Source organism: Mizuhopecten yessoensis, unplaced genomic scaffold, assembly GCF_002113885.1.
Source record: "Mizuhopecten yessoensis strain PY_sf001 unplaced genomic scaffold, ASM211388v2 scaffold9761, whole genome shotgun sequence".
Classification (NCBI taxonomy): domain Eukaryota; kingdom Metazoa; phylum Mollusca; class Bivalvia; order Pectinida; family Pectinidae; genus Mizuhopecten; species Mizuhopecten yessoensis.
The window spans coordinates 223,603-237,383 of NW_018408209.1; the positions used below are offsets into that span (position 1 = coordinate 223,603).

The 13,781-nt window shown below is 34.9% G+C and overlaps 1 protein-coding gene across 1 annotated transcript in view; it reads left to right on the forward strand.

Moving 5' to 3' along the window:
- Window positions 1–5,366: 5,366 nt before the first annotated feature.
- LOC110458771 (WD repeat-containing protein 86-like) overlaps window positions 5,367–13,781 on the forward strand; it is a 21,948-nt gene continuing 13,533 nt past the window's right edge. The window contains exon 1 of the mRNA XM_021510673.1: window positions 5,367–6,420. Within this exon, the coding sequence (XP_021366348.1) occupies window positions 5,677–6,420 (744 nt within the window). The 5' untranslated portion in view covers window positions 5,367–5,676. The remainder of the gene's footprint in view (window positions 6,421–13,781) is intronic.

Consider the following 13,781-nt stretch of genomic DNA (forward strand, 5'->3'; position numbering starts at 1 on the left):
TCGTCGTCTTATAAATCATTATCATTATCATCATTATTATCTTCATCATTATCGTCGTCTTATAAATCATCATCATTATTATCATCATCATTATCGTCGTCTTATAAATCTTCATCATCAGCAGCAGCAGCCGCATTAAGTGTTTTCCATTTTAAAATGAATTTCATAAAACTGATACATTCATCACAAATCAACAATCATTGAAATCCTTTTATTAAAAATCAACATCGACGACTACATCATCATCATCATCATCATCATCATCATCATGTTCCTTTTCTTAAAATCATCATCATCATCATCATCATCATCATCATCATAATCATCATCATCATCATCATCATCATCATCATCATCATCAAATACAACAACATTAAGTATTAACCATCTTAACATGAACGATTGAACGAACACAAAATGGACATGATTCAATTGAGTAATACAAAATGAGGTAAAACATTGTTATGTTAAACAATCGTTTTTGTTAGCTTCAATAATAAATTTACCTAACAAATTCAGTTCTTTTACATTGTGTGTGTTTACTTATGCGTTAAGTTTGAATACAGATGTTTTTTGCCAGTGATAATTTTTAATACATTTTCTCCTTAAAAAATTGAAATATCTCTATTAGGTCACGGTTACTACAATATCTATTATTCCTTGCAATATTCCTGTACCTTCCCGTTACTATTGCAAGATTGTGAGCTGACATACGTAATTTGGTAATCATAATTCGTCGTTGTTTTGGTATAAACAGTATAAATAATATTGTAGCATCAAGATATCTACCATATGTCTATAGATCACATTTACTTGAGATGGCCAACGAGTTAAATAACGTTTGCTTTGCTTCATCATCTATGCGCTGTTTAATAATAGGTAATAGACAGATGTCGGTAGCTGCCTGCCTTATCCATATATATCCAAACCCTAGTTCAAATAATTTATGCTTTATGAATAATAACCAACTTTGTTTCGGGTTTTCCCTCGAAGTTTCTTTTAATAAAAACTGATATTCTTATTTTAGAATACAATTTGCACAATTTAACAATTAAAACCAATATTTAAACATTTTAAGTATCTGATTATTTGCCAGAGGAAGTCGTCCAAGCTCAAAATATACCATTGCATTACACGTAGATTTTTTAACACACAGTATATTTTTACAAAATTCCATATGAACCCTTTCTATTTCAACTCCTTTATAACTACCCCATATTTCACAGCCATAATATAATACACTACTCACATATGTGTCAAAGCGGTGTAGCATAGTTTTTATGTTTAAATAAATGTGTTTACACCAAGACCGTAAGGCAAAAAACGCGTTACGACCGTGATCTGCTACATGTTTAACCATAAAACTGAATTTGTTATTAAATCTAAACCCCCAGATAACAGAATTGATCCACAATTGAAATGTTGTTGCCGTTATATACCCAGCTTTCTGATTCCCTGATATTTCCACTTTTTCTGAAAACAATAATTTTGGTTTTATCGGTGTTGACTGTTAATTTCCACTTATTCGAATACTCACTTAGATTGTTCAAGTGGCGTTGTAAATCATCGATTGACTCAGAAAACAAAACTAAATCATCTGCATATAAAAGAAGAAATAAACTCAATTCCCCAAAATTCCCCAAAATCGTAATGGGATGCGCCATTTTCTATAAAACTATTTTCAAAATCATTTATAAACAAAGAAAAAGTAACGGGGACACAATGTCCCCTTGCATCAATCCAACATTATTAGAAAAAAGTTCGAACATTTTTCATTAACTGAAACACAAGATTTAACTAATGAGTATAAAGACTTAACTGTAAATGTAACAGTCTCAAAAATCAAAGAGATGTTGTGGGTTCGATGGTATTTTTATTACGTGTAAATAAAACTCTAGAAAACAAAACATAAAATACATTACTCACACACCCATATCATACGCCGCAAAGAACGATAACTCTTTACTTACATATATATTGCGATTCAATCAGTTATTCTCGTTTATACCTAATTGAGAGATGTTAATTGCATTTTACAATATACAATTTATAACTAGAAATATAACTTTATCCCTTTTTTCCATTTAAGAATGAAAAGATAGCTACGGTTAAATGTATTAAATTAACACACCTCAAAAACAAATATTTTTACCTCCGACACAAGGCTTTGTTAACTGCCACCACAGGCTTACTCTATCTACAAAATCAAAGGCTTGCGGAAATCTACAAAACAACAATATAACCTCTTTTTTCAGATAAAGTTTTCGAAATTATAGTTATAGTTATGCATGCACGAAGATATAATTTGGATGGGATGTTGCAAATGATTACATTTTCTACTTAAAGTACTAAGATAAAATGCAGACCACTCGATTTGCACCAGCCCAGAAGAAGATAATGCAGATATATCGAATGTTTTATACATCACAATGCTAATGGTTTAGAATATAAGAAGCTAAAAATTGCTACAACGCCAAACCTGGTGTGAAATATCTAGTTAGTCTGTGAACCTAATGATATTTTATATTCACGTTTACGGGAATGTCGTCAAGTTAGTGAAGACAACCTTGTTTCTGGTCTAAATAACTACTACATTTGTAACTAAACAATGGAAAATCATGGTTGTTGATTTTATGGAGTCTATTTATTATAAATTGTTTGTAGGTATGGGGGACAGGGAAATTGTACCGAGGGTGTGAGAATTAGGTAAAAAAACTGAGACTATTCCGTGGTTTTATACCTAACGTCTACTCGGTACCAGATACCAAGTATATTTGGTGGTAGACAGTCATGATCAACCGCTGTCTAAAATGTCAATTGCATAACGTAACGTGTTGATATAAATTAAGTCACGTTTCAGAACGCCGACCGCTGGACTATTGAATTTTTGTTTTTAGGAACTACCTAATCAGGGTTAAAAAAGTAATATAGCAAAACTCTAGTCAGGAAATTATTCAAATAAAAACTAAACATAAATATAGAGATTTTCAAAATACCATTACCAGTGACATCCAAACCACGAACAGCTTTTTAAATTTAACCTCATCGCACACCCCATTGTGTCCCATAACTTAATTATTACTGTACAAACACAATGTACCGTGTATGTAGCTCCAAAATCAGGTAATTTGATATTCCACATGGTTTTTGAGTTTCTGCGTATCAGTACTAGTTAAACGGTTCGTATTTTTGTTCATGCTGGCCATAATAGGTAGTAGTACAAACTTGTATCTATGTCAAAAGTATAGTATACCTGTAAATGTATGTTTTTTAAAGATATACATTGTCAAGTTCCTTTAAAATGTTACCCACAATAAGCTGTGAAGTCTGTTTTATTGTTAACACGTTAGACAAGATATATCAGAAAGGACAGAATGAGATGGTGTTTTTACAATAACAGAACTATCATTCTAAACTAACGCAAATGTATTTCAAGGTCCAGCGCGCTTCGAATCGGAATTTACGCCATCTGAAATATTTATACATGTAACCAGATAACGTTTTCACACGAACTAATGAAATACGCCACGCTGGTTTGTTTATATTGGATATTATTCCTTCGCAACAGCCAATGTTAAATGAAGACGTGTCTATTGGTCATGGTGTAATACACCTATGAGGACATATGCAAATTATGTCAACTGAGCCGGTTTCATGAAACCGTTCTCATGCTCAAGCATGCACTCTGTGCTCAAGCTAACTTTTTGTAGCTTGCTTTAATCTGATAACGCGGTCAAAATGTTAAGTGTAAAGATTAAAAAACAAAAGAAGGGGAATAGAAGACACTACAGGCATATTACATTTGAAATACAAACATATGGTTTTTAAACTACCATTAAAACAGTTTATATCATAATAGTAAAAACACAATGTCAAAGTACAAACTCACTGCAGGAACGAAAGGAAAATAATAAAAACCAGAAACAAAAGAATAAACCTTAAACAATACGTCAAGGACAAATGTTAACATGATTAACTGATATGATTTTAGATGTTTAGAATACAAAGCTAACAAACTATCTCATATACTTCACTATAATATATTTACATATAACTTCTGAAACGGCTGGTTTACGGTAGAAAATGTTTAAAGCCACGATGTTTTCATACAAGAATAAAACTTGATCTCAAACTCAAAACAAAACCACACGCTCGTTACATAAGCGTTTTAAACGATAGATTTGTTTTTTGATATATATGATTTCCGTTTTGTAAAACCAATTCCACTTCAGGGATATTATTTATGGACAAATGGATTTCAAAACAACAACTTGGTATGATGTTTGCTATTACGATTCTTTTCTGCATTATACAAAATATAAGAAATTATTTAAAAATAGTTTAACTCCAAAAAAGCCCTTAATTTTTCTGCAAATACAGAAAAATTGGAATGTATAAGAAAACATGTTTCATGGTCTGTATACATATGAAAAGTGAGTATCTACCTCAAACACCATATTCCGAATTGTATGGCATTAAAGTCATTGAAAAGAAATAAGAAACATAGTTGGAATAAGAGAGAGTGCTCGGCCGTGCTTGTCGAACGCATTCATAATGCGTGAAGGTGTGTTTCTCTACCCTGTCAATCAATACAATGCGCGTCAACCATATCCATAGGAGAGACAACGGAACCGTAGATATAGGTAAGTCAATATACTCGACCGCGGGAATCTCTTTATCAGATCTAACTACCTGTCAGTTAATGAAGTACAAAACACGCTAGGTTTGAATATGTCACTGTGGTCTGGTAGTCACAGAGGAAGGTACATGTCACAGACGCATTGGGCATGGAGTTATGGGACATGGATGTATGACTTTACGAAGCACCAATTTCCCATTGGACGTATCCACCTATAAACGTCCAGACAACAGACATTGCTGGCGGAACACCGAACTGTATATTTGAAAAACGATATTAACTACAAACTGATCTTTTCATCAACAAATATGAATTGAACGTCACGTATAACGAAACAAAGCCTATTCGGGACGACATGGATTTACATTGAGTAAATGGCAAATACTGCTCCGGTTTCAACCAGTTGGTAATTCGATCCTGTACTATCTGACAGGACTTAAAAGGTAGTCATAGGAAATTGTGCATTATTATACAGTACATGCGATCAATGTTTTGCTAGGCAACTTTGTTGTTATAGTGCCGCGCTTGTTTAGAAAACCATTATGCTATGAGAATTGTCAGAACATCGGCAAAGCAAAGATAGGTTCGTTTTTGTCATATGAAGCTTTGAATAGTTAAAAGACAATACTAAACGTGTCATTGTTTTAATAACAATTTGAGTGACTATGAAAATAAGCAAATATGCATGATTACCAATAAAGGGATAATAAGGAAGCTTGAAAGAGGATCTAAATACTGTTGCATTTACCGTCTGTAAACACTACCTCTGACTTTGAATCATAGCTCCGGGGGCAAGGTCTACAACGTTATTCTGTTCCTGTTTTTACTAGATAATGGACCGTGACTGGAAAAATCTTATCAGGGTAAACATCACCATTGCACGAGAAGGGATTTACTGACCGGAAGCATCGTGAAGTGATACATCAATAGGTTGATAGGACTACTCTTAAAAATGATAGGTTAGAACGTCACAAATCAAACAAATCGAATCTGTGCTATTACTTGCATAAGGGAATATTTGGCTTGTGTTGCATAAAATGGGTTCTGATAATTCTAAAGCAGTGAAACAAAATAGCGAGACTCCAGCTACAAGCCGGCTACTGGTACCATACCCAGTGTTCACCTATGACGAAAAGCATCATCAACGTATAAACTGTCTGAGTTTTAGTCCCAACAAAGACTTCCTGGTATCCGGGGGAGAGGATGGTACCGTCCGTATATGGGAACTTACCACGAGAAAGTGCGTCGACGTCCTGAAGGGTCATGAGAGCTATATCACGTGTATTATAGCACTTGAGGAATTCGTGGTGACCGGGAGTGGTGACAAATCGATCAGGAAATGGAACTTCAATAATGGGGAACTATTGGGCACATTTGAGGGTCATCATGGCATGATAAGCAACCTGGATATTTACGAAAACTTTTTGTTTTCCACCTCTTTCGATAAAACGGCAAGGATATATAACTTTTCAACTGGAGAATGTTTATTTTCGCTTGAGGGGCATACAAAACTGATCTCCTCAATGATTGTAATGCCACAGAGAGAACTGTTGCTCACCGGTTCAGGAGATGGGACAGTGCGGACATGGAACTGTACATCTGGGGAAACAGCTCTGACGTTTAGCGGTCATACAGGCCCGATTCTCTGTGTCAAGGTAGACGTGGACAAACGCCATCTCTATACGGGAGGGGACGATAAAATCGTGCGACAGTGGGATCTGGATACGGCTGCGCCTAAGACACGGTTTATAGGTCATTTCAGTGCCGTCCTATGTCTCTGCGTAAGTATATATTACATTATACAGTGAACATGTGTTTATTGGGAATACGATTCATCAGTTTGGTATGAATAATAAAGTTATTTTTGAACGCAAACAAGAATTGAAAAGTTATTTTGTGAGCTTTCGAAAACGCCTGTTTCCTTTGTCAGGCAAAGAGTTAAATGGCCGGTGTCTCGACTCTTAGCCGCTGAAAATAGCCCACTAAGCAACTGTGGGCAGAATCAAGTAAAGTCAGTTGTCAAAAAGCATAGAGACATTTCGCCCAATTGCACTCTAATAATGCAGTCAGTCTGGTGTCCTAACTTTCCGGACAGTTTCCCCGATGTATGTAAGGTTGCAGCTGTTGCATTGAGTTTAGTAATCCACCCCCTGTTATGGTAATCCACCCCCTGTTATGATAATCCACCCCCTGTTATGGTAATCCACCCCCTGTTATGGTAATCCCTCCCTGTTATGGTAATCCACCCCCTGCTATGGTAATCCACCCCCTGTAATTGTAATCCCCCCCCTGTTATGGTAATCCATCCCTGTTATGGTGATCCACCCCCTGTTATGGTAATCCACTCCCTGTTTTGGTAATCCACCCCCTGTTCTGGTAATCCACCCCCTGTTATCGTAATCCACCCCCTGTAATTGTAATCCCCCCCCTGTTATGGTAATCCACCCCCTGTTATTGTAATCCACCCCCTGTTATGGTAATCCACCCCCTGTTATGGTAATCCACCCCCTGTAATTGTAATCCACCCCCTGTTATGGTAATCCATCCCTGTTATGGTAATCCACCCCCTGTTTTGGTAATCCACCCCCTGTTATGGTAATCCACCCCCTGTTATGGTAATTCACTCCCTGTTATGGTAATCCACCCCCTGTTATGGTAATCCACTCCCTGTTTTGGTAATCCACCCCCTGTTATGGTAATCCACCCCCGGTTTTGACCTCTTTTGGCCCACTGTGGCTTAGTGAGTTGTTTTCAGTTTAGAGTCGAGACACCAGTCATTCACACTCATTGCTTGATGAAGGAAGCAAACGTTTTTGAAAGCTCGCAAAATAATTTCTCAATTCCTATTTGTTTTCAAAATAAAAAAAAATGTGGTAATTGAACCACGCATAGTGGTAAATTGTAAAAGTACATAACTAATAATAGAGATAGTATACACCAGTTAAGGAAAGACCGACAAACCGGTTCTTTTCAGCTGTTCCATGCCTACATTGGTCATTCATGCTGACACTGGTAATGTTTTCCTCAAATTACTATGATTATGTTTTGATTTAATTTTTAACCTCTTTTAAATGAATAATATTTCACTTTGTGTAGAAAATGATATCTTCAACATTTAAAAGTGCTTGCAATGGAAAAATTAGAAAAGAAAAATAATGTTTGATTTCTCCATGCCATTTAACTATATAAGCACTGTCTGAATGAGTTAATGTCGATCAATACATACCATAATAATTGTTTTCTTTTAAATATTGACAAATGTAACAATGCACATGACTGTTCTATTGTTATTGACAAAATGAGAGGGAATGGATTTACCCATCAATCACAACTGTTTAACATTTCAAACAAACTGAAAATATGCAAGTGCAGTTGTCAATTGGTAAACGCTTTTTCAAAAAGGAAGATATTTATATTCTTTATAATCTACGAGCCTTTCGATAATTTACCTAAAATATTAGAAGCTAACCCACTGACTTGAATATTATTATCTGTGATAAATTGCGATTGATTTAAGTCCTAGACTATGGACTATGTTCGGTTGTGTTAGACTTGTCGCCCCGGTTTCTCTAAAGTTACTTGAATTTAAGAAATTCTTTAACTAAAAGTTCCGTAGATAAGCATTACCAAAGTTAAATTGGTAAGGTAGTCTAGTGGTAGGACGCCGGGCTCGTGACGAAAGGGTTGCGGGTTCGAGTCACGGCACGGTGTTGTATTTTTGAGTAAGATACTTTGCTCCACGTGTTCCAGTCTACTCAGCTGTAAATGAGTACGTGGTTGGGTGGCGATAGAATTGTTGAATGATAGCTGTTAGCGCCGAAATAGCAGCACCGGATGTATGCTCCCCAGGGAGTTGAGAACGATATTGGGTGGTTGCAAAGGCCCTATAACCACGGATAATATTTTGTGAACCGCTTTGAGACGAACTACGTTGTGATAAAGCGGTATATAAGAACCTCGAATTATTATTACTATTATCAAATTAATTTTCCTTAATTTATGATTTATCTCTAAAACTTTTATATAGGTTTCCGTTTAGAATACCTAAGTTTAGGGACTTCCGATATTGTCCTGATTTGTTTGCACTAGTGTATTGTTACGATAGATTCCCCGATATTAAGTCTTCAATCCACACACATACATGTATATGTTTGGAAGGTACGTTTAATATCACAGCTGATAAACAGTAATAACATCCAAAAATGTCATTCCTATCGTAGGAGAACACCCATGTCCAAACTTCGAAACTTGGAGAGTAGATTTCTGTTTGATTGTCTTTAAAATCCGTTCTCCATTCATTTTATTTTCACGGCTTTTGACATGTAGCTACTTTATATTGCTGACTCACTAGGTCCACTACCGCATCATCAGCACACTAAATCATATCTCATTTCCTCCTGTATCATGAAAAGAGAATAGTAAAACGTCACAGATAAGTATGGAAATGGACGTGTATACAAGAGAGGAAGAAACAATCGTTTTCAATAGGAACATTAAGTCAATGTAAAAGAGGAGATCACAACGGAAAACCCATTATTCTATAAAATGTCTCACACGAATCTCCATTTCACCATCTTAATTACTTTATGCCACCAGTCACTAGCATGATAGTTCCATTTTTATTGATTGCCAGTGAAGAACATTTTTAAAGGGAATAACAAACGACTTTTAAATGGATTTTGCTATTTCTATTTTTGTTCTCACTTCTTAGTGGTTGATCGACTTCATGTGGCGATAAATTGAGTTGGTCTTTAGAGTTTTTGTTTGTTTTTGTGCTCAGATCTAGGCTCTTTTTCCCCTTTCTCCAGATTTCATATATCACAATATATGATAATATTAAGTAAATATATAGTCACATATATTGTCACAATGTTAATGTATTCACATCCCTTATATTTTGTTACTAAACACATTTCACATTTCATCAGTCCCATTTACAAACACAAAGACAGTCTCTCGCACTACCTCTTCACCTGTGCACGTTCACTAACATTACGTACATTACAAACTCGCGCGTAACTGAATGATCATAATTCAATATCGTCTGTAATTACTAACACAAACACAAAAAAACGCGTATTCCCTACTCCTAACACACTAACACACAAACACACACACACACGCACACACACCAACACACACCCACATACACATTCTAGCACATGCTCATCCCTTGCATACACATTTACATGGTTACATGCAAATCCTGTACATACTATTTCAATTTACACATCTTTACCAAAAAATCGTAACTTAAGGTGCTAAGCGCCCTGAGCCTTCTATTCAGTATTATCATCATTGCACCTTTTTTATTCTTTTCACTGTTTTTTACTCGTTTAATACCATTACTCGTTCAAAGACTTTGCCATATCTTTTAATGATTTAATATCTCTATATCTCTGTAGTAGTAGCTTTCTCTCAAGGTATATTTTATATAAATATACAATCGAGCAAATGTCAATCCTTCTATTTGAGATGTGGTAATGTTTATATATTGTATAACCTATCAGAGACATAAGAATGTTAAATTCTTTGTACTTCGTGTCAACAATCTCAATGTAAAACATATTTCTTAACTCAACATTGTAATTATGTTTTCGTAGAAGCTCATTTATTAAATTCAACAATGATTCTACGCATTAACATTCAATAAAATAATGCATATAATCATCATTAACTTTACATATCAAACATTTTTCATTATCAATAATATTCTATATTTATGGTCTTTAGATTTTAAAGAACAAAAAAATTTGTATGCTACATTAATCCTAAGAACAAATCCCCGTGAAATCTGATAAAGTAATTTGCAATCAGTATATATCAATTAACACATGTTTTAATAATTGGGTCTGTTTTATCTACACCACTAGGCACTAAATAATGCTTTTGGTACAAGTTTATGTGTAAACGAGATACATGAAGTCAATCATTTGTCGGCTGTTGTTATGTCAAAAGCTAAACTTTATTCTTCAGTAGTTTCCACGTCTCTATATACTTTTTATATATACTATGGATTGTCAGTGAGGAAAATCTTTAAAGGGAATAGCAAACGACTTTTAAATAGATTTTGCTAATTTGGTTTTTGTTCTCACTTCTTAGTGGTTGATCGACTTCGTGTGGCGATATTTGGGTTGGTCTTTAGATTGTAAAGAACGGAAAACTGTGTATGTTACACTTGTCCTAAGAACAAATCCCCGTGAAATCAGATAAAGTTATTTGCAATCATTACATACCACCTAGTCTCGAATGTTTAATGACATCCTATATGTATATACTATATTTACATTTACTATGCTTTGAGAATGTTGACAATGGACCACCTAGCAACAAGTGGGTTATACGTCTATGGTTTATATACTATATTTACATTTACTATGCTTTGAGAATGTTGACAATGGACCACCTAGCAACAAGTGGGTTATACGTCTATGGTTTATATACTATATTTACATTTACTATGCTTTGAGAATGTTGACAATGGACCACCTAGCAACAAGTGGGTTATACGTCTATGGTTTATATACTATATTTACATTTACTATGCTTTGAGAATGTTGACAATGGACCACCTAGCAACAAGTGGGTTATACGTCTATGGTTTATATACTATATTTACATTTACTATGCTTTGAGAATGTTGACAATGGACCACCTAGCAACAAGTGGGTTATACGTCTATGGTTTATATACTATATTTACATTTACTATGCTTTGAGAATGTTGACAATGGACCACCTAGCAACAAGTGGGTTATACGTCTATGGTTTATATACTATATTTACATTTACTATGCTTTGAGAATGTTGACAATGGACCACCTAGCAACAAGTGGGTTATACGTCTATGGTTTATATACTATATTTACATTTACTATGCTTTGAGAATGTTGACAATGGACCACCTAGCAACAAGTGGGTTATACGTCTATGGTTTATATACTATATTTACATTTACTATGCTTTGAGAATGTTGACAATGGACCACCTAGCAACAAGTGGGTTATACGTCTATGGTTTATATACTATATTTACATTTACTATGCTTTGAGAATGTTGACAATGGACCACCTAGCAACAAGTGGGTTATACGTCTATGGTTTATATACTATATTTACATTTACTATGCTTTGAGAATGTTGACAATGGACCACCTAGCAACAAGTGGGTTATACGTCTATGGTTTATATACTATATTTACATTTACTATGCTTTGAGAATGTTGACAATGGACCACCTAGCAACAAGTGGGTTATACGTCTATGGTTTATATACTATATTTACATTTACTATGCTTTGAGAATGTTGACAATGGACCACCTAGCAACAAGTGGGTTATACGTCTATGGTTTATATACTATATTTACATTTACTATGCTTTGAGAATGTTGACAATGGACCACCTAGCAACAAGTGGGTTATACGTCTATGGTTTATATACTATATTTACATTTACTATGCTTTGAGAATGTTGACAATGGACCACCTAGCAACAAGTGGGTTATACGTCTATGGTTTATATACTATATTTACATTTACTATGCTTTGAGAATGTTGACAATGGACCACCTAGCAACAAGTGGGTTATACGTCTATGGTTTATATACTATATTTACATTTACTATGCTTTGAGAATGTTGACAATGGACCACCTAGCAACAAGTGGGTTATACGTCTATGGTTTATATACTATATTTACATTTACTATGCTTTGAGAATGTTGACAATGGACCACCTAGCAACAAGTGGGTTATACGTCTATGGTTTATATACTATATTTACATTTACTATGCTTTGAGAATGTTGACAATGGACCACCTAGTAACAAGTGGGTTATACGTCTATGGTTTATATAATATATTTACATTTACTATGCTATGAGAATGTTGACAATGGACCACCTAGTAACAAGTGGGTTATACGTCTATGTTTTATATAATATATTTACATTTACTATGCTATGAGAATGTTGACAATGGACCACCTAGTAACAAGTGGGTTATACGTCTATGGTTTATATAATATATTTACATTTACTATGCTATGAGAATGTTGACAATGGACCACCTAGTAACAAGTGGGTTATACGTCTATGGTTTATATAATATATTTACATTTACTATGCTATGAGAATGTTGACAATGGACCACCTAGTAACAAGTGGGTTATACGTCTATGGTTTATATAATATATTTACATTTACTATGCTATGAGAATGTTGACAATGGACCACCTAGTAACAAGTGGGTTATACGTCTATGGTTTATATAATATATTTACATTTACTATGCTATGAGAATGTTGACAATGGACCACCTAGCAACAAGTGGGTTATACGTCTATGGTTTATATACTATATTTACATTTACTATGCTTTGAGAATGGAATGATTTAAGAAACCATGACTAAGACTTTTACTCGCGTTCGCGAGGACACAGTTCTTTAGCTGCGCCCTACCGCGGCATTTTCTGTCCTTTTTGTAATTTTTGCTTGTTTTACTTGTACACAAATATCTCCTTTGTGGAGGAAATAAAGTTTGATGATGATGATGACAATGAACCACCTAGTAACAAGTGGGATATGCAACTCTGGTTTATATACTTTTTTATATGTTACACTGTGATAGTTTTGACAAAAGATAACTTAGTCTCGCATGATTTACACGTACATCTTGTTATATATCAGTAGCGCTAATTACTGAAGCGATATGAGATACTAGCTGGTTTGTGGATCAGTAAATACATATTGGTTTAACCACGAACGTCTAGCTAATTAACCTGAACATATTGTTCCATTAGGAATGTCAGGTCAAAGTCAGTCCCAGTGACTATGTACAATCGCCTCTGTGTGAAATACGTTATAAAGGTAGACTTTAGAAAATTAAACTGCTGATTTTTCGCGATTACATTTCTCCATTCTGTTAAGTGTTTTTTATATATATTCAGCGATGTGATATACTATCCACCCTACAAAGCCCCTCTTAACCATACAATCTTGTCTCCTCCCTACAGCCCCTCTTAACCATACAATCTTGTCTCCTCCCTACAACCCCTCTTAACCATACAATCTTGTCTCCTCCCTACAACCCCTCTTAACCATACAATCTTGTCTCCTCCCTACAACCCCTCTTAACCATACAATCT